The sequence below is a fragment of the Macadamia integrifolia genome, chromosome 1, assembly GCF_013358625.1.
Source record: "Macadamia integrifolia cultivar HAES 741 chromosome 1, SCU_Mint_v3, whole genome shotgun sequence".
Lineage (NCBI taxonomy): Eukaryota > Viridiplantae > Streptophyta > Magnoliopsida > Proteales > Proteaceae > Macadamia > Macadamia integrifolia.
The window spans coordinates 1968128-1993657 of NC_056557.1; the positions used below are offsets into that span (position 1 = coordinate 1968128).

At 39.4% G+C, this 25530-nt stretch overlaps 3 protein-coding genes across 3 annotated transcripts; 2 read left to right on the top strand and 1 right to left on the bottom strand.

Moving 5' to 3' along the window:
• Positions 1 to 397: 397 nt before the first annotated feature.
• On the bottom strand, positions 398 to 1759 carry LOC122079381 (UDP-glucosyltransferase 29-like). The gene has a single exon (XM_042645799.1). It carries the CDS (start codon positions 1757 to 1759, stop codon positions 398 to 400), a length of 1362 nt encoding a protein of 453 aa, XP_042501733.1.
• A 13651-nt stretch (positions 1760 to 15410) lies between these two features.
• Positions 15411 to 19389, top strand: LOC122081170. Its single transcript, XM_042648209.1, has 3 exons — positions 15411 to 16609; positions 17067 to 17364; positions 18604 to 19389. Exons 1-3 carry the CDS (start codon positions 15734 to 15736, stop codon positions 19122 to 19124), a joined length of 1695 nt encoding a protein of 564 aa, XP_042504143.1. The 5' UTR covers positions 15411 to 15733; the 3' UTR covers positions 19125 to 19389.
• Positions 19390 to 22533: 3144 nt separating this feature from the next.
• On the top strand, positions 22534 to 25295 carry LOC122077075 (geraniol 8-hydroxylase-like). Its single transcript, XM_042642854.1, has 2 exons — positions 22534 to 23622; positions 24427 to 25295. Exons 1-2 carry the CDS (start codon positions 22699 to 22701, stop codon positions 25054 to 25056), a joined length of 1554 nt encoding a protein of 517 aa, XP_042498788.1. The 5' UTR covers positions 22534 to 22698; the 3' UTR covers positions 25057 to 25295.
• The last annotated feature ends 235 nt before the right edge of the window (positions 25296 to 25530 follow it).

A 25530-nucleotide genomic window follows, 5' to 3' on the forward strand; every position in this document is an offset into this window, starting at 1 on the left:
AAAAGAACAACAAAAGCAATTCTTATGTTCTTCAATTGACAATACCCAACCTCCAACTGTGTGAGTCAAAGTGATGGCAAGTTTTGCGTCTAACAAGAGGCGGCGGGGGTTGCGGAAAAGGGGATGGGACGGGAATTGTGTAGAAGGGTTGGGGTGGGAAATGTAAAGAAGGGTGGGACAAGAGGTTGAAGAGAAAGGTGAAATGAATGAGAGTTGCAAAAGAGGATGACTAATGGTAGAAGGAAAGGTGAGGTAGAGGTTGCTGGCAGGGAGGAAGGTGGGTGAAGATGTAGGAGACTCTGGGAGTGGGGTGCCGCCAAAAGATGATGTGAGAATTACAGGTTTGATTTTATTATTGTTTGGTAATATGGAATTACAGAGTAAGCAATTCATTTGCCTAATTAAGAGAACAGAAGTCCTTTGTTCTATTGTTCCTGCAAAGCTGCAGCAACCTCTCAGCCACTGCATCCATTTCCTTCTCTCCCATGTTTATCTTCTCCCTCATTTCCTCAACTCTCCTCTTCACTTCTTCCCCTTTCTTCCCAGCCACCACCTCTCTAATCCCCTTCGCCATCTCCTCTCCCTCAAACTTCCAATCTCCACCTCTTGATCTTTTCACTTCCACCCCTACACCAAGCTCCACCACCAACCTAGCATTAATAGGTTGATCAAGGTGCATGGGCATGGCTACAATGGGAACCCCAAATTTCATAGCCTCCATCACAGAGCTCCATCCACAGTGACTCACAAACCCACCAACACTGGAATGTTGCAATATTTTTGCCTGTGGGGCCCAACCCTCCACCACCAGCCCCTTCTCTCCATCAAGGAACCATTGAGGCAGGGCCTCATGAAGACTCATATGGACACCCTCAGGGAATCTCACCACCCATATGAAGTCCACCCCACTAAGTTCAAGCCCTCGAGCCATCTCTTCCATCTCCTCCTTAGACAAGAAGTATTCACTTCCAAACGAAACAAAAACCACCGAAGACCGATCCTTCCCCTTCAGCCACTCCATGTAGAAGTGATCATCTACATGATCGGACGGTTCTTGAACAAGTGGGCCCATGGGTATAAACTCCTTCCCTACTAAATAAGATGAGTAATCCAAGTACTTGGCTTCAATCTCTCTGAAAGTCTTGATCAAGATGAAGCTCCAAGACCGGTCCATGGATTGAATAAGCCGGTCCATGCCCCTGATGTTATTGGTATAGGATTGTATAAGCTTGGAAATCTTTATTTCTTCATGGTCATGGAGATGGATGGTTTGAAAGGGGAACTCCAGGTCAGGCTTCTCGGAGGTATGGAGAAGGAAGGAGAAAGTTGCTGCTCCAGCACAAAAGAAATGGACGGCTGGGATGTTGAGGGAGGAAGACACTGTGGGGGCCCAGGGTTGGATGAAATCATAGATTAGCAAGTCAGGGTTGAGGGTTTTGAGGAGATGAGAAAAGATTGGTTGGGCCATGTCTAAGGCAGTTTTGAGGGTGGGCATGAGGTGAGGTGGGAGGTTCTTGGTTGTGTGGTAATGAGGTGGGAGGTCTGGAAGGGAAGGAAGAGGGAGCTCTACCAATTGAATGGCTGAGTCTGATGAGATCTGATCTTTGATGGAAATTAGGTTTATATGTGTGGAGCAGAAGTAGATCTGGAAGCTCTTCCTGGAGAGTTGCTTGGCCAGCTCTAGGAAGGGTGATATGTGACCATAAGCCAACCATGGAAACATCACAACCTTAAGAGTACTTTGCTCTTTGCTATCCATCACTACTCTATACTCTCTCTTTGTGCTTCAATAGGTTCATAGCATGATCTGATCACTTATATATTGGGGTTGCAGGTGAGTGACAGGGTCTAGATAAAGATCTTGCGTGTCAATTTGGGAGAAAGAGCTTGACTAGGATGCTGAGATACGTGGAGGGAAAGGGAAAGAGGGTGGAGAGGCTAGAAAGAGAGAGAGAGAGAGAGAATGAGGTCATACATGGAGGCTAACAATAAGCTCTTAGTAGTTTCCATGGGCGTTTCTAAACTCCGGATCATCTCCCAACCTATGGACGGGTGGGGAAAGATCTAGACCCTCCATGCTAGAGGGTGGCTTCCATACATGGAGGGTCCAGATTATTCCCACTTTCTCCTCATTCCTTCTCTCTCCAGGCAACTGGAAAATAGAATTTATTCCTGTGTTGGAATCTGTCCCCTATTCCATTTCGTATTCCCTCGCTCTATAAATGTATATATGCTATATCCTGTTCCTTTGTATCACATCATTTATTTTATTTTTGGAATATCTCTTCATTTACTTGATACGATAGAATTGAATATAATATCAAGGGAAACAGAACGCTATCTTATTGGTGCACACCAGCTCGGGGGAATATCTCCTAATGGTGAGTAGGGATAGCATGGTCTTTTCCGTGTCCTATCGTGCCTTGAAAGTTTCTTACATCAGTAGGATAGCATCATTTGTCCCCAATGTCGATTAGAAAGTATAGGTATAAATGTTTGTCTCTCGTTGAGTCTCATTTCATTGATTGGATCCAATTCCTTTATCTCTGATGGCTTTCAATCTTTTCTACCAAGTAATGGAAAGAACTTCGTAGAATCCATTTTCAATTCCCGCATCATGATTCCTCCGTAGACCAATATATTATATATTTATTAACAACCTCCAATCCCTACAAAGATATGTGTTTTATTTCAAGTTTAGTTAAGCAGTGGAAATGTTTTTTACGGAACTTTAACTTTAGTTGGTCATGGTCAAGAAGCTGATGCTACCAGCTTCGTTTGGTGGTCATGTATCACATCTATTAACATATGTATTATTATATGGAAAATAGTGAAATGTTGTGCTTCATTAGGCATAGCGATATAAAAGAAAACCCAAATATAAATTTTGAAAAACTCTACTATGGTTCTGTCAGGAACCTTTCATACACACCCACTATTCTTTTATGATGTGGACAACTGGTTATTCCCACTATTGAATAGAGAGGTTGTTATTCGATTCCCATTAGGCACACTTTGGGCCACTTACATGGGGGTGTTTAGTACTCTTCACTGCTTTCAGTGAAAGTTGAATGGTTCTTATTCAATCCTAGAATGATCCGATCCATGCGATTGTGAGGTCAATATGGACCCATGGGACTAGTCAGGCCAAAGGCCTGGATACCCGACGTTAGCAAAAAAATGCGTTAGCAAAAAAATAATAATAGAAAAAAAAGAATAGAGAGATTTTATGTATTTTGGGTTAATCACATGTCAAGTTTCATCCATTTTAGTCAAATATCCTGCTATTTATTATATGCATTCCCATGTATGTCTGTTAGCATTTACAGTATTCCAACGGCTACTACGAACTCTCCCATAGCCTTAGATTTCCAAATCCCTATTTTGTCACATAATAAATTCGGATATGATGAAACTTAGCATATGAACAGGCGACCTTGGGGGTCTACCAATATGTTAAAATTAGACTCAATGTGATCTACCATGTGGCAGTTATTGGACCTCCATGGGATGGACTTTGACTGTGCTTCGATTATATGATATGGATTTTTCCAATTTATTATCGGTATTTATAATGGGCTGGGGCATAGCCCATGGACTAATAGGTCCTACAGCTAGCGAAGCGAGTAAAGGGTAAATAGGAAGGGTAAAGGGTAAAATGTTACGGTTACCTCTGCCCAACCCATTTAACCAGGCGGGTCAGAGTTGCCTACCCTTGTTTATCATCCCCATGTTTGCTTACACTAAACATTCGTTATAAGGACCACGTGGCCAGTTGCCACTGTGGATTGAATTCCATTGTGGTGCAATAAGGTATGTGGCACATATCCAATTGCTAGAAAAGGTTAGGTATAGAGCTCAAGGTGGTCACAGGCAGCCCAAGCTGTTTCTAAGAGTTGGATGTGCACCAAACGCTCTGTTGCACGACAGAGGATCCAACCCTGCCACTGTGTATGCTAAACCATACTGAAAATCATCAAACTCGCTATTGAGAGTTGCGGATTGGAGTTCAAACCAGGCAGATCAGGTTATGTCCAAGCCTCTGGGCCCGTACCCAATTCGGTATTAGGACCCAAAGCCATTTCTTCCAATCCATCATAAGCCCACGTTCAGTGGTTAATAATACAATATGTTTGGATAAAAATATAATGACTTGCTTAGGAAATTCCTACGTTAATATTGAATTTCAGGGTAGCCTTTCAATTTAGAGTTCAAATTGTCCGTAGCAAGCGGTGAGATGTAATGAGCATCCAACAGCTAAGAAGACCCAACCCAAAATCAGCCAAAAATATAAGGAGAAACTTTCTGTGGGTGAATAGAAATCCACCACTGTGATCTCACAATGACTCCTCTTCCCCCCCTATATGTCGAATATCTGAAGTACTCTTAGCAATGCTCTTGGAATCCCACTAAAGCACTAGAACCTATGGATGAAGAGATTCACTCTTCACCTTCACTGAAAGAAAACTAGGTCCAAAATTCAAATGCCAGGCAAGTTCCTGGACTCATTCCTTCTAACATAATCTAGAGTTTGAGGCTTGATTGAAGATTATAGGAAGTGGCACTAAACTGGTTTAGTGGGCTGAAACATAGTCTGATCGATCCCAACCAAGTTCTAGAAGGGAAAAAGCCCAAGCACAATCCAACCCAACTTTGGACTTTAACTGATCGTACTTTAGCCTAATCTGCAACTTGGCTGAGTTAATTAATTTGTTGGATGGAACACTTCTTAAATCATTTGTATGTTCAATTTTGTGGTCCATTTCAATTATATAGTCCATCATTTAGGGCCTCTTATTACAATTTTAATTATACCCACCATGCATTATGACCTGAAACTTATCACATTAGTAGAGGATGATATTGTTGATAATTTATAAAATTTAAGCACTACGAAACCATTTCCGCAATTAAAGCATCCAAAGAAAGCTTTAGATTCCTCACTAGGGGGTGGTAACCCCACCTACCAACCCAAAGAACCCTCTCCCAACAATTAAATAGCCTTGCTTGTTTCCTTACCCAAGGAAAGAAAAGGACGATGGGTACGCGGATGGATGGATTAGGGATTAAAATATGTAGTACTTGCTGAGATAATTAATTTAGTAGTATAGGAGAGCCATTTGGTTGGTAAGACCATTATTATTATTTTGATTTGGGTAGATATGTGTATGAGTTATGGCAATGTGTTTTAAAGGCAATGAGGCAAAAACTTAGGTATAATAATATAGATAGGTTCTTTGCTTTAGGGCAATGAAAGTTCCAGAAGGACAAACAAAAAAGATGTGGGATTAGTGCGAATTTAGTTTATAAATTATATGTAACAATCAGCGGTAAAACTTTGACCACTTTCTATATTAGGAACATAAGCCTACAAAAGGTTTCATCTACGACCTTTACTAGCTAGTCCACTCTGATACATAACTTTTGAAATGTGTTAAAAAGAAAATTTTCCTCCACCGTGAGTGAATGAAAAGTACACTCATCTAGAACCATATATTCGCTGCTCTCTTTATAGATGAGAAGACCCCATAATCTTTTATTCACATGTCAACTTTCTACCCAATTGAAGTTGTTCACATTATGAAACAAACCATTACAAGTTTATAACTACAAAGCTAAAAGGAACAATGCATGAAAGGATATACCATTACACGGAGAAAAAATTATTGAATTTAAGACAAAAATATTTTAATATGTGCTAATTCAAATAATTTCTTAAATGTAAAATTGTCAGATTTATCAAATCACTCTTTTATATTATAAAATAAAAACAATAATTATAATGCATTTATCCTATAATAATAATTTCCCTACAGAATGCATGAATGGAAAGCACCTCTTAGGTAAGGTGAAGAGAATCAATCCATCTTCAATGGAGAGATTGATAAGGACAAAAGGGATGGGGAATCTTAGGAGATATCTTGATGTCCCAATTGACCACCACCTGTTAAATAGAATAATAGAGTTCCATCACCACTTAAATTTCTGGATCTTCCCTTCTTGTTAGTGTAAGGAGTAAAGACATGGATGGATACACTCTCAGACAAATGAGATAATGGAAATCAGAAACAAAGATTCTGATAAATGGCTCTCTCTCTCTCTCTCTCTCTCTCTCTCTCTCTCTGTATTTTTTAGTGAGTTTCTGTTCCTTCTTTGCCTTCCATTTTTGTGATGACTTCGAGGTGGGTACCCCTAATGGGCTTAAAGGCTACGACACCCGTGAGAGGAAGGCGAGAGCTTCATAATTAAAAGACTCAAAAATACTAGAGAAAAGTCAGATAGGGACACACTGAGAGATGAGACTCAGAAGTTCTGTCACGTTAAGGGTTGGTGTCTCACTGTCTCATCTGTTGTTTATATAATATAAATGCATGGGGGAGCAGCTACGAACTATAAATAGAGTATGGAATGCGAGAATCCAATGTTAGAAATGTGCCACGTCGTCATCTGTGATCAGACGGCGGTCAGAATTTGTCGTTTGACCAAGCAAAAGGCCAAAGTGAGGTGGTTGAGTGGCTGAGCGGCTGAGCCCCCACTACTCCAAGGGAGAAAGGGCTGAAGTCCCATGACTCCACGTGTGCGTCCATGCCTTTGCATCGATGAAATTTTATCCTCACACATTTGTAGTCTTATAATGTCTTTTAACGCCTTTGCATCTATGAAATATGGTGTCTCTACTCTGTCCTATGAACCTATTCTGTTGTTTGGGGGAAAAGTGGCGCTTTTAAAGAGGGAGGGGGACCCAGGGAGAGGGAGTAGGAGACCTCAGTGGTTGGAACCTGAGACCTCTTGGTAGAGTTTTTCTTTTTTATAAAAACAATCCTTTAGGGCTTATTGAAGTATGAAACTTATTTATTGTCACTCTGTAGTGCATGAGTTTGTCCCTATGATGGGGGATGGACAAATTTTAGTCCAAAGTAGAAAGGAAAATTGTTCAAAATTCAATTCCTAATATTAGTAAAAGAGGGAAGAAATGCTAACCGTCTAGTGCCTTCTATTCCCTATAGATACAAAAAATATCCGACTATCCTTGCATGCATGCGTTGAAGATGCTTTTATACTTAGTCTCCCATTGGGCCATGCAGTGGCATAGTAGCCATGTGGATGATTAATGTTCTCTTGTCCTTAATAAAATTATCAAATACATTCAAATGTTATAAATATATAAAATGATATTTTTTGTAATTTTAACTATTTCCTCTACTCATTTTAAGCTGAAAGTATCAATGAGATATTCATCAGATCCTTTTTTACATGAACTAACCCATTTATAATCGTGTGACAAAAAGAGAAGCATTATACTTCTTTAGGCATGCTGATGGGAATAAATCTCTTTGATGTATTCCTTTTCTTTTTTTGCTTTATTTTTTGCGGTTGCTTCTCTTTATAAGGATTGTAACCATGCCATATTCCAGAGAAAAAAAAAAACTGAGTCAGCTTAGCAGAGGAGAGAAGAAAAAGAAGAAGAAGATAAACATAGGTAAGTCTTGTTTTTAATATGCAAAAAATGGCGGATAGTGTCACGAGAGTATGACCTGATTTTCAAGAACAACTGACAGTACTGCACTACATGGACCTCTCCCTCCCTCCATTAATCTATTCTCACCATTTTTAATTTAATTGAAGAGTTAATTAGTTGAATGAAACTCAAGAAAAATATGTTTAATCATCTCAACGTAATTCATGGAAGAATCCAATTAAAAACTAAGTAATGTTCACTTGAATTCAGACAACCAATTAAATAACCAGTTCATGCACGTTATAAGAAATATTATTTATAATTACATTTAACTCCATTTGTGCTGTGGTTCTGTTTCCTGGAAGATCCTTAACGAGGAAATAGGAAAATGGTTTGAAGGTACGTAGCTTCCCGAATATATTCACCGACACGATAAGAGACAAAGATTATAAATCCCAATTAAATGTATCCTACCCTCTCTCTCTCTCTTTGTCTGTGTACTACTCTGTACTACTGGTTCATGTATTAAGACCAGATTTGAGTTTGATGATGATGAAGATGAAGAATTCTTCACAGTTATTTCTGTTACTTTCTCTGGGTTTGGAGATTTCTTGTTGGGGACAGAGAGAGGGCCCATCAGTACAAGAAGCTTCAATGAAATGCTATAAGGCTGGCATATATATAAATTTGTTTTGATCTGGTTTATTTGACAAGTCCACTTCCACAGATATGGAAGATAACACGTGAGAGAGGCTGATCGAGGGCTCATGAGGTTGAGGTTGACGATGGGGGAGATGGGAATCTTCCAAAAGAATATTTGTTTGTAAGCTTAACTTGGATTAATATCCTCTTTCACCACGCTGATGTCTGCGACTCTTCTTGTGTTTGGGGACTGTGATGACTTTATTATTATTATTATTATTATTATTATTATTATTATTATTATTATTATTATTATTATTATTATTATTATTAGTAGTAGTAGTAGTAGTAGTAGTAGGGTGTCAATTCCAGGCCTGCACCGGTAGGCCTGACCAAGCCCGACACGTTTATCGTTTATGGTTCGACCTAGATCAGCCCGATTAATAAGCTCAATATGTTTATTAAACAGGTAGTACATGGTGCAGCCGCCTAGCCCGAAAGGCATCTGATCTGCCCGACACATTTACAAGCCCAACTTGAACCAACTCATTTAAACCCGATCTAGCTTGACCCCTTTAATACTATTTGTATTTTTTTTATTTTTTTTTAATACTATTTGTATTAAAAAAAAGTGAGTCCAATGCAAGTTTCAAGTAATTGGATTCAAGCAGATGAAACAAAGATTTTTCAAAATCTTAGATATTTGGAGTTTTTTATGCAATGAACTTGGGGATTTACTGCAAGAGGTAATTGTAATCGAGAGATTAAATAGAGATTTTCCAAAATCTGTGATTTGTTGAGGTTTATTTATTTATTTATTCAATGAATTTGGGGATCTTAGATAATTTTCTGACATTGAATGACTAAAAGAAGAAAACAATGGCAAAAAATGAAGATTAGATATGAACAACTAGTGATTCTAAAGAGGCCGGTTGCAGGGATAGACTAAAATTGGGATCGGGCTTGGCCATTTCAGATTCAAATCGAACAATTCATCTGATCCGAATCCAATTACTGCAACCATGGTGGTACCTAGATTTTATAAAAGAACATGAGATTTTGTACTACAATCTAACCATTGTACTGAATGGAAATTTTTCTAGCTATGAGAAACTCAGTTAGAATGGAAATTTATCTAGTTATGAGTTAAAACTCAATTTTAAGTAGGCATGCCCACGCTAGCTAAACCCATTTAGCTAAACGGGCGTTCACAGTGCAGTCCTATAAATTGACCGAGCCCAATTAAGCCCGACCAAGACCGGACCTAATTATTATTATTGACTGCTTGAAGTTATTCAGGTCCATCTAAAAATGAAGCTAAATAGAATAAGGAGAAGCATTTTCTGTAAGGGAGTGTGATTCCTGCATGTTTGCAAAGGCCAATGAATGCACGAGAAGGCATAAATAGAGACGCTATTTTTCATTTCATGAGGGGTAGGTAGTGTTGGTCATTTTGCCCTTCCATATATCAACATTCCCCCACAGAAACCTATTTTCTCATAGAATAAAGAGAATTATTTCTTGAGAGGGAATGCGCACAGCTCCTATGTCTGCACAAGAGTAAATGAGAGCACATTCTTAAGCCTTGATTCTCACTTGACACCAAATGATTATCCTTATGTATGTTGCTATGATTTGACTTCAGTTTCATTGTTAACTCTCACTCCTTACTGTATGACATCAAAATTATCATTTTTCAGTCTAATTAGAGGGTTAAATCATGAGATTTAATCATGAATGAAGAGAAATTAAGTCCTATGTAAAAAATATCAATCTCCGCCCAATTAGTTCCACCTAACAAGATAATGATGCCTATAAATAGAAAGAATCATAGGCAAATATGTGGAATAATTCAGTGCGACATAATGTCTCACCAATTAAATACAAGTAATTTTATTCATATTTAAGTAATAAGGTCATGTCATGAAGAAGACAAACCTTGACTTCAATGTTAGATTCATTTCCTAAGTGTTTAGGGACATAATCTTAAACAAAATAAATTTAGTAATAAGAGGGCACTTAAAACATATAACGTTTTCCACTAAATCTTGGGGTTGTAATCAAATTTGACTTATAATATTTCCATCATAAACATGATTCTTTTTGAATAATCAACATATATTAATGGGCTTTCTACCTCAATAAAAATGTATAAACTGATGAATAAACTTACTTTGATGGACCTTAATTATAGGAAGATTGACCGACCAATTCTAAAGGAAAAATAAAAAAAATAAAACACGTTGTAGCTTGCAAAAGAAAAGTGTGAAACTTTTTCCTAATAAATTATTTGCTTTAGAATTTAATCGTCTTATTCGTAAACTTTTTCGCTATATATATTCAAGGAAAAAGGAGTCTATCGAGGAGCTTGGCTTTTGCACCCAATCATATAGGTCTTATGAAATGAATGACTGGCTTCTTATGAAAGATAAAAATTCAACCCTTGTAGATGTTTCCTTGGACACTATCATTGCCCCCCCCCCATTGGTGTAGGAATGTGTTTTTGGATAGAAAACTCTTCCCCATGTATTTATGAGTAAAGCTAGATTTCCCACAATGTCACAGTAAGAAATGATACCGATTAATGAGAGAATTTTTAACCCACATTTTGTCTAAACAGAAGAAGTGTCAATGTGAATCTCATGACTCATTAAATGAGAGGCCTGAAAAGAATCCCCACTTTGACATTGTAAGAGTTTTTTATTTCCATATCTATAATAATTTTAGCATTTCTTTATATGAAATGTAAGTGGAGGAATATTCCAGAATGACTGGAGTGAAAAATAAAATAGGGATAGAAAAAGCTGCACATGCTATTTTACATTGTGATTAGTGGGTAGTGGGTAGAGTCCACAAAACTAAATTAGTAAGATTCACTTACTACTTGTAATACGTTTACATTTGTGATTAGTAGTGTCTAGACTCCACAAAACTAAATTAGTAATATAATATAAGCCTATATTATCCACATACGGAAGTGAGGGAATTGAAAAGAATACAGAGGTGAGAAGGAAGATAAGAACAAAGGACATAAGCATGAATAGTGTCACTCACCGACCCTCCTTTGTTAGTGGGCCATTTGTATTAATCTACTCACCAACAACATTCAATCTTTATTCCTTTATTGTCATGGCTATTATATATAATACACTAAAAGAAGCATAATGGGCCCTCTTACTAATAGAAAAGAAAGAAAAGTATAATAGGGCTAGTTGATGTAGAATAATGAAGTGGTAGGAAATCACCAGATTTATGGCTCTATGATGACAGCTTTTTAATATGAAAAGCTACAATTTTGTAAAATTTATAGGTTTCAATAGAGTGTTAACAAATTTTCTATTCCCTACTTTATTATTTGGTATGATATTTGTTTTTGTAAATTTATTTTGGAGAAGAGTTGTCTTTTTAGGAGCAAACCATTTGCATCAGTGCGGGTCACTGAGTGTACCTAAAATATGGTGACTTTTTGTATCTTTCATGGGGGCAGAGCAGTCATTTGATCCTATGAGTCTAGGCCAAACTCCTGGACTCTCAAACATAGTGTTTTTTTCTCTATGATTTTTATCCAAAAAAAATAAGTAAACAACATCATCATGATATCGTAATGGTCCTAAATCAATATTTCGTTTAATACTTTGTTCGCAATTATTGTAATGGTCCTAAATCAATATTTTGTCTGATACTTTGTCTGTAGTTATTCCATCACAAAGGTTTTCTTTATTATTCCTGATGTTATGTTATGGCAACTGTTGTTTTTTTCGGGCCGTAGTTTTCTTTTTTTGGTAATTTTGGTAGGGACAATTAATGAAAGGGTTGGCCTAAAAATCATGTTATAAGTTACAAATAATCTAATTAGATTTTTAATAAATTGAGCATAAGCATATCCATATCCTAAATTGATGGGATGCATGTTAAATTTATATAAAATCTAGCCCTTTGATAGCCTTTACCTAAAATCATTATAGATATATTATACCAGTATATCTGCTTGTTCTCATAGTTCCAATATATTGAAGACATGTATTGATGTAGGGGGAATTATTTTTAATAAAAATAATCTGTGAGACGTTCATTAGTGTAGTATGGAAATTACCTCGTCCCTAGCCAGATACTTGCTCACTTTCTTCACTTCCTTCCTATTCCTTGATGTCATCTCTCTCTCTCTCTAGTGATCCAGTTAGAGAAGAAAAGAACTTCACACACGTCACGCCTTTTTGCCCTTTTCCTGATTTATACGAAAACCAGGAAGACTAGTGGAGGGGCCCTTTTAAGCCCTTTTAAAGAAAAAAAAAAAAAAAAGGGATCAACTTCCAGCCAAAAATGAAGGTAAAGTGATAAGAGTTGTGATGTAAGAATGGAGTTACCCTTTATCAATGGAGTTGATTTTTTCGATAGGAATGTTGGTTTGGCTGTTAGAATTTATAATAACTCAGGTAACTAAAGATGGGTTTGATTTGATTTGAAGTTTGAATTTATTAAGTCTCATCAGTGCTACCAGGCTGGCTAAATGGCTACCTTTTGGTCTCCATCATCAACCAATGCCTCTGTTTCCGTTAAAAAAAAAAAGAAGAGCGGGTTGTAGTCAGGCAATGGTTCAGGAATCACAGAACTGGGTAGTTACTGATTTGAATAGCAGAAATGGAAAGAGGTAATCGAACAGATGGTGTGATATCATTTCAGGGAGATGATGGACCACTACAGCAATATCTTCTTCACTTTTCATACTTTTTTTAAATGAATTATTACCTTTTTATTTAAAAGATGATCATTACTTCCTTCCACTTCTCAGTTCTCACTCTCCCTCCCTTTTTCTCTTCTATATTTCAAATTAAAGGTGAAATCGTGGAAGTGGAACCTGGAACTGTGGAATTGCTTCTAAAAAGTGAACTCCCTGGACAGAATTCTGATCTCTCCACATCACAATGACTGTAAGATGGATGTTTCTTATTGGTCATATTGAGAGACAGAGATACTATCTGAAACAAGAGAGAGAGAGAGAGAGAGAGAGAGAGAGAGAGAGAGAGAGAGAGAGAGAGGGAGAGAGAGAGAGAGAGTGGAGGTGGGGGGAAGAGGAGACCGTTAAAGATAGCGTTCAGTCAGTTTCCGACTGGCGGGATCGGAAAATGTCGGCAGGCGCCACCCCCTATTTTTTGTCCTCTTCTTCCTAGTAAAGCTTAAGGCCCTAAGCAGTGTCTCTCTCTCTATCAACGCCGCAGTCAAAATTTGCGAAATCATGAGAGAGTCGATCGTTATATTAGGTTTAAAAGTACCACCGCTAATGATTTCTGAAGAAAGCCAATACTCCGGACTCCGGAGATCCAGTGAATGACTAACTGGAATCGGATTGGCTTAGGCTACCACTACCACCTCTACAGTAGCCAAGGTCAAGTTCTTTTTGGTTTTAGATAAATGAAAAAAAGAGTTTCAACAATTGGTGTTGGATCAACTGGATCAATCGATCTGGATTGGAATTGGCTAAGCTCGATCTCAATTCTCGATTTTGAGTGAATTGTTACCAATTTAATCGAAGTCAGGATTAATTCAGATTTTTGGTTGGCCAATGGGAGTGTGTACATAGGTTATTAATAGGGATGCCTCATCGGATGAAGTGGTCATTTCACCTTCCATATGTCCATGCAATCTGATGACAATGATTCTCTACCCAAAAATTAAATTGTTAGGGGAGTTGGTTGTAAAATATGGGCATTTCCTTAATAAATTTCATGTTTTGAGGAATTAATATTGGATCATAATTGATTCAAATCAATATTGGTATTCCTGTCCAACCCTTATTAGATAAGGATTGAATTCCTCCATGGCACAACAGGACATATGTCGTAAGCATAGATCTCAAGGTTATTAAATACAGTCCAAAGCGTTTCTAGGCATCAGATATGTACTAGACACGCTATTGCATCACAGAGAATCTAAGTCCTCTAAATAATAGGAGAGACCGGAGGTAAAACGTTACAAAATAAGAAAGACAATATTTATTCAAAGTTGTTTACCGATTTTCCCAAGAATTCAAAGTTTCACCTCTCGTTGTCCCATAATATTTTAAAAATCTCAATTACCTTTGGTACCTATCACTTTCCTTCCCATATTCCCCATCCAGTAGCCCACCATTACCCTGCCGCCTCTTCCAACCATCTCTATGCCTCCTCCTCCTATCCTCGACCCACCCCCTCTGAGCAAACCTCGCTTTCACCCCATATGCGATCTTTCTTTGCAATTGTTCAATCTCATTCGATACGGGCCAATCCATAGTGATATCACAATCGGTATCGATTGTGATCAATAGCGTATTTGATATCATGATGATCTAAACCATTGTATTGGTTCGAGTATTGAGTTTTAGTTAGTTTCAAAATCAATATCAATACGAGTCGGTATTGATCAGTATCCACCATACTAAACGTTTTTGCCTTCAAAGATACCGATAACAATATTAATTTTTATAATTTTACCTTTAATTGGTAAGGTACCACCACCGATATGGTATCAACAACGTACTGATATTGCTATTGGCGGATACCAATACCTTACGGATTCGATACCAATTCTTTAAGGGGGTGTTTGGTTCGGTAAATCAAATGGTGTATATATCGGATATGAAAGTAAATCTTTTGATAGACATTCTTCTGAATTATGTTTCTTTCTGAAAAATCGTTTGGTTGCCTTGAGGCTAGTACATGTTTCTAACGAGTTGAGATATTGGCTTCCGTAGAGAACGTCTGTCCGCTTTCTCCTTTTATACTAGGTGATAAAAATGTTGTTCAAATCTGAGTTTAAGTGTTGAGGTAAACTCAGATTTGAAACACATCATTTGTAATATGGTCATTCATGAGAAGTAGGATGCTCACTTATGAGGGTCATCCTAGTGAAACCAAACAACTCAAATAATTAAGAATTATCATTCTAAAGAATGTCATCCCAAAGATTTACCGAACCAAACACCCCCTAAAACTCTATTCCCCTACAAGTCTATGACTGGACTCTATAGTAAAATGACTTGAAAATAGGAACGATGAGAGAGAAAAAGGACACGTGTCTCTGTGCTCACTTATGAGGGTTATGAATCAAACAACTCAAAAAATTAAGATTTATCATTCTAAAAAATGTCATCTCAAAGAATTATCCAATCAAACACCCTCTTAAAAGTCAGTTCCCTGCAAATCTACCAGTGGAGTCTGTGGTAAAATGACATGGAAACAGGAGCGATGAGAGAGAAAGAGGACGCGTGTATCGGCGTGCACTGTGAATATAAGGACACTCCCAGTCCCAGATACTAAACAAAACAAAAGCCCCTCGCTCCATCTCTCTCTCTCTCTCTCTCTCTCTCCTTCTCCCACGCTTAAAAAAACGCTCTCTCATTATTTGCTCTGTTTATTATTTCTTTTTTCTCTGTCACAGTCCCACCTTGATACCGTAAACCCATATTTCAAACACGAAGACTCCTCATTCCTTCCTCTCTCTCTCTCTGCTGTCTGCTCACCTATTTGTACCCAATTTTCGTTCCTCTTCCCTCAGTTGAAATCTCTTCAACTATTCTATGAAGCTCTGCCTCAGAGTGATTTGAAGCTTCTTCAAGTTATTTCCTCTTTCCTATTTCTCGTTTGGGCAGATTAAAACATGGCTCGTAAACATCTACATGAGCTATTAGTGGAAGATCAAGAACCTTTCATTCTGCAAAACTACATTGAAGAGAGACGATGCCAGCTGAAAAAATGGGTACCCAGAGGCCACCTACAGGTTAAGAGACGAAAACCCATCTCTGAGAACTCGAGTTTTCCTGCTAGCTTCTGTAGAAATGCTTGCCTTTTCTCCTTTCACGACTCTCCGGACCTGAGAAAATCCCCTCTCTTCGATTTCTCTTCCCCATTGAAAAGCCCCTGTAGAAACTCGAATTCTCTTTTCATTCACATCCCATCGAGGACAGCAGCCCTGCTGGTTGAAGCTGCCGTCCGGATTCAGAAACAACCATCTTCCACAAAAACCACTGGGAAGACACTGGGTTCTGGGTTCTTTGGATCTATATTGAAGAGGATAAACCTCCGCAAGCGGAATCGAAAGCCACAAATCAAAGGGAACGAGATGAGGGTGTCGGTGAAGGATATCTTGAGGTGGGATTCGTCAAATGGACGCAAAGCATTTCCAATGGGGAGGCGACAAGACCGAGAAGAGAAAATGGTGGCTTTGGATGGAAACAGGGTTGGTTCCGAGAAGGGCTTATCGTGCTCGTCTAACAGCACACTGAGCAGTGTCTGGTCTGAAAGTAACGAAGATAAATCCGAAGATTTAGAGACTTCAAGTAGCAACAGGTCCGATGAGGACTCCGAAGAGATTGAATTCCTTGTCAACGAGAGGAATAATGGAGACTATGGTTCGTGTGATAAGGCATTCTGTTCGAGTCCTTTCCGTTTCGCCCTTCAAAAGAGCCCCTCTCCTGGTCGCCGAACGCCGGAATTCGGTTCTCCGGCGAGATCTCCTAGACGCCGCGTAAAAGAGGTATGTCTTTTTTTCTTCTATATTAAGTTGAAGAATAAAAAGTAGTCGTCTGGGGAAACGAGTGAGAATTTGCTACGAGTAGTATGTATTACGGGCGATCCGGGTCGTGACTCGGCTTGGATGAGTTCCCGTATCCTTGAGTTGTCGGCGAACTGTCTATGAAATGTCAGTTATGACCCTCCATCTACATATTGTGGGATTATCAATTATTCTTTCGTTTTATGGTAATTAGGTAATCTCACCTGCCCGTATCGAACACTTGCCTGACTTGTCTCTGTTATTTTACTGTTATCTTCGGATTTGTACATTTGATCATGCACCCCGGCACGCCTCTGCCTAGTAAAAGGGGATTAATTTCGTCACCAGAAATTTGAAAACAAAAAAGGGTATTAAATTTTGATCTTAGTTGTTCTTATAGAGAGATTAATTGGGAAAATTTTGATTTTTGGTGAAACAGAGGGAAGAAGGAGGCCTGAATTGCTTGGGAAATAAGGATCACGCTGGGGAAGAAGAAGAAGAAGAAGAAGAGAAGGAACAATGCAGTCCTGTCTCTGTATTAGACCCACCCTTCGACACCGACATCGATGATGATGATGATAAGGATTGCGACAACAGTAGCGATGACGGTGACCACCGACACTATCAGCTCGATTATGACTGTGAGGAAGGAGGAGAAAAGGATGATGATGACCAGCTTGAGCTTGAAGAGGATGAGCAGAGTTATGAGCTCCACCACAGCTTCGCCATCGTAAAGAGTACGTCACTTCCTAATAATCATATCATTCATTTCTTATACTACTCTGGTTGTCTGTGTTAATGCTCTTCCTAATAATCATATCATTCATTTCTTATACTACTCTGGTTGTCTGTGTTTTAATGTTCTGTTTCATATTTTCATGGTTGAATGGTCCCTTTCAGAATAATGGGCTGGGGGTGGACTTATCTTTCTATCTTTGTTTTAGTTTTGGATCTTTTGGATTGAGGGGTTGGAGTAGGAGAAAGGTCGTAATCAAGGAATCAGGAGAGTTAGGAACTTAAGGATTTAAGGGTACCCTGTTTGGGTGGAGCCCCTGAATGACGAATGGTGGGCAATAATAATCTCCCCAAGATAGGCATTGCCGCATTGGGTGCTTTATATCATTATATATAACTTTAGGTATAAGGTGATCTTGCTAATTATAAGTTCCAAATGTAATCAAATCGGTGGGACCATGCACCACACGGGGTGATGTGATGACCCTGCATTGTCCTTGGTACAATGGGGAGCTCCTTCTACTGCAAACTGTTCTAATTGTTTGGCTGTTTTGGTACGTTCCCTGCCCTCTCCTGCCTTATCCTGTGATCCACTTGACTAAGTCCGACTTTATCTCTGGATTGAGGATTGGGTTGGGTTCTTATCTACGCATGGGTAACCCAACCCAACTCAGCATAGACCCGGATCTGGATCCTCTCTGTTGTGCATCCGACGTTGGGGCAATACTTGGGATGTGTGCCCAGATGCTATCCACAGCCCACCATTCATTCTTATGTGTTGAGCACTAAGGACCCAACTAATAGGTTTAACAGATTACATATATCTCGAAAGGGCAGTTAAAAACCAAAGCCTATCGGGGTAATTTAGGAAATTTATCTCTTTGTTTACCTTAGTTCGTTGTGACATGTGTTGAATCCTCACATATCTGTTCACCAGATCCAAACTCGGAGAGAGTTTGTAAAACCTATTTTCCTTTGCTAGTGTAGGTCCTTTCATCTCACTGTGGATGTAGAAACTTTAGCAAACTATGTGTATCCTTACGTTGTAGTTGTTTGATTGCTTTCCTTTATTACCATCAATTCTCCTTTCAAGGAGGGTAAATTCTTATCATTTCACATATGTTTTCAAAAAACTTGACATTTTGATTCACCACATTGTTTTCAAGAAAATGCACCTCTACATACAAAGTTTAATCATTTGTGATGAATTTATCTAAAACAAAGTGCTCCTTTGATTGCAGGAGCGAAGCAAAAGCTTTTACATAAGTTGCGAAGATTTGAAAGGCTTGCAGATTTAAATCCCATTGAGCTTGAGAAGAGAATGCTGGAAATGGATAATGATGATGAAGAAGAAGAAGAATGTGATGAAAATTATGTATCCCAAGATGAAGATGAGAGTTTTGTTGAAACACTTTATAGCCAGTTTCAGTTATGTAACAAAGAGGGGAAGGGGAAGAAAACACCAGGGGACATGAAACAACTCATACTAGACCTGATCGGGGAGGAAGGAAGAAGGTATGATGATGAGCATGAAGATGGTGTTGACATGGAAGCAATGGTGAAGAATGTGAGCAAGAGATTGGGGTCATGGAAAGGGGTGGAGTCAGATACCATAGACATGATGGTTGATTTGGACTTGAAAAGGGAAGGCGATGAGTGGAGGAGAGACAAAGAGCAGGTGAAAGAGATGGCAATTGAAATTGAACTCACCATCTTTGGGTTACTGGTACAGGAACTCTCTGATGAATTGGTCCAGTCGTAGTAGTACTTAATTGTTACCACCACATCTAACCAATTTTTGATCTTTTATTTCTTAAATCTTTTTAATTTTGTAAGGGAGGGTAGTAGAAATCTCTAGGAGTACTTAATTTGTTGAGTAGAGACATGACCCAAGGTAGTTCTGGTTTAAAGATCTCTGTGAGAGACCATATCCTTGGGGTCTATCGCAGAAGGGTATTGTAATATTGTAAATGTTATCATGATGTACGTATTAGTAGATAATATAATTAGTTGTATCTATTTCTTAACCTGGCCTTCGATTCTTCATTGATTTGCTCTTTGAGGGGGATACTCGATACTCAACAGTCCTGAGTGCTTCTTACTTCGTAGTCGAGCCATGACTTATAAACCACCAACTGATCTATGAGGCTAAGGCTCTCTCTCTCTCTCTCTCTCTCTCTCTCTTATATAGATATAAAAGGATCAAATTTTCTCTCTCTCTCTCTCTCTTATATAGATATAAAAGGATCAAATTTTCTTTCACCAATGTGAAGAGAGAATCTCTTAATTTACGAGTTTTGATAATTGGATAGAACAAGTAAAGAGAATTAGATATGAAGGTGTTATGCGTGTGTGAAGGGTCCTTAGGATTAGGCATGTCAATTGTCAAATCTTACTGACCAGACTAAATCTATATCTTAAGAATCTTCATGGAGGAGTAGTACATAAAGTAATCGTCTTTCCCAATTTCACATGGTCACTGGACTCAATCAGTTCAAAGTTCAAACGCCTTTTAAACGCTAGTTTATTGGGAGAGGGATAGATATGCTAGCGTAGTACCTAGGAATTAGGAATGTTAGTGGCATTTTGACCGTAGGATTTGATCAACATAAATTGAACCATTGGATGGAGAGAAGATAAACAAATTTTCAATGGACGATTGCAACACCTTTACTCTCTCTCTCTCTCTCTCTCTCTCTCTCTCTCTCTCTCCTCGTCGAAAAAAATCATTCATTCACCGGATCCAGTCGGAGAAAGCAAAATAGTTAGCACCGCCGCTGTTGTCGATGGCAATGGTACTATCTGGTAATCGATATCAACTGTGGCTGCAGCAGAAGCGACGGCGGCAAGTCAGCTAAGCACAAGACGCTTTCTCACGATCATGTTCATCTTACCTATACGGATTCTGACAAGAAGGTCAATTTCGCGGCAATCATCCATTCAGATGCGGGACCCGTCTCAACGGTGTTATTCACGGGATTGAATGACTATTAATCCCCCAATCCGTTCAAGACGATTTCAACCGCCGGAGAAATCCCCAACAGACTTCTACGGTGAAGCCAGAAGGAGCACCGGCTGTTGACCCCAGAACCCACCGGCTCAAGAAACCAACACCACCGACGCCCGCAGGTGCACCGCCTGTGTCGCCAATCTATGATGCAATGGCTCCAGGGCCGTCACTAGCTCTGGCACCAGCACCAGTATTGGCTCCAAAAGACGATGCCACGGCGAAGCTGACGACAGACCAGTTGAGCGAACCAGGTCCTCTCTCCGTCGTCGTCGCCGTCGGCTTGAGATTTGAATTGATATTGGAAAAATGGAAAGACCAACGTCTGTCAATCCCCGTCGTCTCTCTCTCTCTCTCTCTCTCTCTCTCTCTCTCTCTCTCTCTCGTCCCGCCTAGAGTTGCAGTCTTACCCCCTCTTTGCAAATCTTTAGTGCACTCTCAGGACTCTCTTTCGCGGTCCAATGTCCCTCTCTCCCTGCTCTCGGCTTCGGTTTTGGTGGTTGAGCTTCTTCATTGTCGGAATCGATTTCAGAGATCGATGGCCTAGGCGAGATTGACGGCCTCATCGGGGCGTTCACCCAAGGACTGGAGCACCGATCAGGTCTGGGCGACTTCGGTGACCACCTTGGTCATGGCGGCCGGGAGATCTACGTCTGAAAGAGGAGGCATCTGCTCCATCAACAGCGGCGGTGCCAACTATTTGTCTTTCTCCTGCTAGATCAGGTAAATGAATGATTTTTTCGGGCGAGGAGAGAGAGAGTAAAGGTGTTGCAACCGTGCATTGAAAATTTGTTTATCTTCTCTCCTTCCAACGGTTCAATTTATGTTGATCAAATCTTACAGTCAAAATGCCGCTAACATTCCTAATTCCTAAGTACTACGCTAGCATACCTATCCTTTTCCCTTATTTTTATATAATCTCCTTTTTTTTTTTTAATTGCAATTTATACGATAATTTTTAGATTTCAATGCTTAAAATCTATACCGTTTAATTTATTTTGTTACTACTCTCAAAATGTTTGATCATATAATTTTACCGTCTCGTAAAATTCTAACCGTCTTAAACATGCTAAACTGAACAAAGTTTTTTATTTTTCGGTTCCCATGAACTATGGTCAGTGGTGACGATGCCAATATGCCCCAGTACAATTGGTAGTGGAGTCATAATGCTCTTCTATGCATTCTTGTGGTGCTATCAAAACCCTAGCTAACATAACCCAACTCAACCCAACCCAGTTAATAGAGAGGATTGTTATGGGCTGTGGCCCAGTAGCCATGGCATGGAATAGGCTGGACCTTGAATATTACCTCTGTTTCCAGGCCCGTACTGTAACTATTTTTTGGGTCATACATGTTTTTATCATGAAAAGGGTAGTTGGATTTTAGGCGAATGTTGAAAATGAGCAAACTGAAGTGTACAGTCATACTCTCCTCGTGGCGGGTATTTGACCCATCTGGAAAGAACTCAATTACTTTTTTTTTTTTTTTTTAGGGGCAATAAAAACTCACTTGTGTTATTATTTACTACTTCCCACAAGTTTATGGAAAAGGTTTTCTTTCATCGATGATTGAATGATGGAAGGTTCACATGTGACCCCATCACTCCCCACTCTTCTCCTTTTTATTGTACGATGTTAATAGGTCACAATGAATGGATCAATGGCCTCTGAGAAACTCGGTCTTAACTGTATTGTTTTTTTTTTTTCTATCAAAATATAAGTTAATTATGTTTATTTCTGGGGCAATGTTCTCTTTTCAGGAGAGGCCCTTACTCCCCTCATCCCTCTGTTTGTGGAGTAGGGGCTTGTTCCGCTTGTTGCGCGGACAAAAGATGCCTTTAAATATTCATCCATTGGCTCACGTGCTAATGCAATGGCTATGCAGGTAATGTTCTATTTTCCTTTTTCTTTTTTTTTTTTCTTAAGATAAAATGAACCCTATCGATTTAATCAGAGAAAATGCCTACATAAAACGAAATGCAAAAAGATCATATTGCCTTTTTTTTTTTTTTTTTTTCTGCGTTGAAGATGCCCTGTCTGTATTCTCATTGGCTCGTGCATCTAAGTAGGACCGGCGTGCCAATAATATCTGACCGTCCTTGTAATTTGCGGATCAAATAATCAAGCGTGCAAGGTCTCTTGTTTTGCATCAATAAAGACAAAAACACCGATGATAAGTCCAAGGCAGAGAAGCTTTACATGAGAAACAAATATTTAAAAAAGAACAAAATGCTAACTGACACTACTCAAAGTCAAATGGTAGTCCTTATCAAGTTGTCCACCATTTTCTTCTTTGAACTTTCATCCCAAGGTAGCTGCAACCACTGATCATGGACTGGTTCATTTTCCTATTCATCTTCTTCTTCCTCTTAATTTCCATCCATGGACTCCTTCACCTGCGTAATCACTTAATTAACCCAAGCAGCAAAAAATTCCCACCAGGCCCAACAGGTCTCCCCATCCTGGGCAACCTCGTCCAACTTGGTGACAGACCCCACGAGTCCCTAACCCAACTAGCCACCATCCACGGCCCTCTCATGACCGTCCGTCTAGGCTTTGTCACCACCATCGTCGCCTCTTCCGTGAACACTGTGAAAGAAATCCTACAAACCCATGATCAAGCCTTCATGGGTCGATCTATACCCGATGCAGCAACTGCAGAAACCGGCCATGAATTCTCCATCACTTGGCTTTCTGGTGGACCTCGTTGGAGGAATCTCAGAAAGCTTTGTAATACTCAGATCTTCACCACACAGAGACTCGATTCGAATTCGATGCACACGTTGAGGCTGCAGATAATGGAAGATATGGTTAAGAGTGTGGTGGAGGAGATCGAAGGAGGAGGAGGAGGAGGAGGAGGAGAGGCTTCAGTCAACGTTGGGAGGATAGTTTTTGGTACAAGCTTGAATTTGTTGTCTAACACTTTCTTCTCTTTTGATATGATTGATGATCAGAAATCAAAGAGCGTGGATGAGATTAAGGAGATTATATGGAGGATTATGGATCTTGCAGGAAAACCCAATGTTGCAGACTATTTTCCTATGCTTAGGCCATTTGACCCACAAGGTATAAGGAGGGAAATTAAGGTTTGTTACGATAGGCTCCATTCTTTGCTTGAGGATGTCATCCATGGTCGACTGCGACATAGAGCTTCTGGGTCAGTCAGCTCGGGTGATTTCCTCGATGTTCTTCTTGATTATAGCCATGAACATGGCGATGACTTCAGTCTCTCGGACATCAAGCTTTTGCTCTCGGTACTCTCTCTCTCTCTCTCTCTCTAAGTCAATATTTTTTAGGGAAAAAGACTCGGTATTAGATTATATGTTACGCAAGGGTCCTAAGAACAGGAATCGGTGACTGAATAGGTCCCTACCGATTCTGATTCAGATCGATTTGGAATAGGTCAGAACCCTAGAATCGGTCATTTGATCTGACAACCCACCGATTTAAGGAAATCTTGACAGGAATATTCTGATGCGAAACGGCTGAATCAGGATCTGTGTTGGCCAATTTCAAGATGATTGAGCCAATTCTTAATCCGATTTATTAATTTTTTAAATCCTGAATTGTTATGCCTCCATCGAGTTGTAAAATTCCCAGCATAAATTCAGGAGAGTTTTCCTGCATTGGGCTGGAACGTTCACCATTTCATCCTAAGCTTCACATTTGAACTTGCCGCCATGAATGGATTCTCATTCACATTACATTGAACTTTTTGTCTACTTCAACGATTTCCAAATCTTTTTCTTTCAACTATTTCTTAAAGTTGGTTATCAAATGGGCAAAGACTTATTTGATCGAGGTTCTAATTATACCATGTGGAATAATGATGTGATAATTTTAATCATTTGATAGATCATATATAGTCTTGATTAGTCATATTTCAAAACTTAGAATGTAATTTAATGAAATACCCTCAAACGCATTGTCATGAATCCACAGATATATAACATTTATGTGTTATATAAACTTTTAAGATACTGAATTTCAAACAACTATTTTGCCACTTGGCAATGTCTCACTCTCTCCCACATGATTTGGTTAAATTTTTTTCACAGGCTCTGTTCATTGGAGGAACAGATACAACAACGACAACGTTGGAGTGGGCAATGGCAGAGCTGCTTCACAACCCGACCGCACTATCAGTAGCAGAACGCGAGCTCTCTGAAACAATCGGTGGAGGCCGAAGCATCAAAGAATCAGACCTCCGTAGCCTCCCATATATGAAAGCAGCACTAAAAGAGTCCATGCGCCTACATCCTACAGTGCCATTTCTCTTACCCCACCGAGCATTGATGGACGTAGATCTCTACGACTTCCACATACCAAAGCACACGCAATTGCTCATAAATGCATATGCCATTGCAAGAGACCCTGCGTATTGGGTCAACCCGAACCGTTTCTTACCCGAGAGGTTCTTAGGATCCGAAATAGATTTTAGAGGGAATGACTTGTGTTTCATTCCCTTTGGAGCGGGGCGGCGGATGTGCCCAGGACTACCACTTGCAGAGAGGATGATGGAGATGATGTTAGCCACGCTCCTTAATCGTTTCCACTGGAAGCTTCCTAGAGGGATGACACCAGAGGAGATGGACATGAAGGATAGGTTGGGAATTTCGCTCCATAAGGCCACACCATTGATTGCAGTCCCAGTTGTCAATGTCGATGGTGAACGAGATAAGAATTAGTTGGATAATGGATAGGAGCATCCCTATTTTTGCCATGTATTGCATTTTTCTTCTTCTCCTTTTTTTTTTTTTTTTTTTTGGCCAATCAGATCACATGTTGGAGCATCTTCAGCAATCAGTTCACATAAGGATTGGAGCAGCATGGTCATTTCGTGTCTGCTACGTCTAGGGTTTCTTGTACTAGATTGGCAGGGTGGTTTCTCCCAAAAAAATGAAAAACATCTTGACTTTTTGCCACATGTAATGTCTTCTGAACCCCAACTTGATTTGGTGAAGAAGTTGTTCATGTATCATCTCAAATTGAGATTCTCAATAGTTGGACTGGTTTATAAAAGTAGGATCATGGTATACCTGGTACTTGATGGTAAATCATGGTCAATTAGAGTCATCTTGGTCCTATCCTGAAAAATTAAGGTCAATCAGGGAAGATAAGGGTTGGGTTGAACCTTAAAAGATTGGGCTTAGGATAAAGTT

Excerpts from the sequence above, each read along its gene's own strand:
- LOC122079381 (XM_042645799.1), bottom strand. The coding sequence starts at position 1,759 with ATGGATAGCAAAGAGCAAAGTACTCTTAAGGTTGTGATGTTTCCATGG.
- LOC122077075 (XM_042642854.1), top strand. The coding sequence starts at position 22,699 with ATGGACTGGTTCATTTTCCTATTCATCTTCTTCTTCCTCTTAATTTCC. Across the intron at positions 23,623-24,426 it reads ACATCAAGCTTTTGCTCTCG|GCTCTGTTCATTGGAGGAAC; the intron begins GTACTCTCTCTC and ends TTTTTTTCACAG.
- LOC122081170 (XM_042648209.1), top strand. The coding sequence starts at position 15,734 with ATGGCTCGTAAACATCTACATGAGCTATTAGTGGAAGATCAAGAACCT. Across the intron at positions 16,610-17,066 it reads CTAGACGCCGCGTAAAAGAG|AGGGAAGAAGGAGGCCTGAA; the intron begins GTATGTCTTTTT and ends TTGGTGAAACAG. Across the intron at positions 17,365-18,603 it reads CAGCTTCGCCATCGTAAAGA|GAGCGAAGCAAAAGCTTTTA; the intron begins GTACGTCACTTC and ends CTTTGATTGCAG.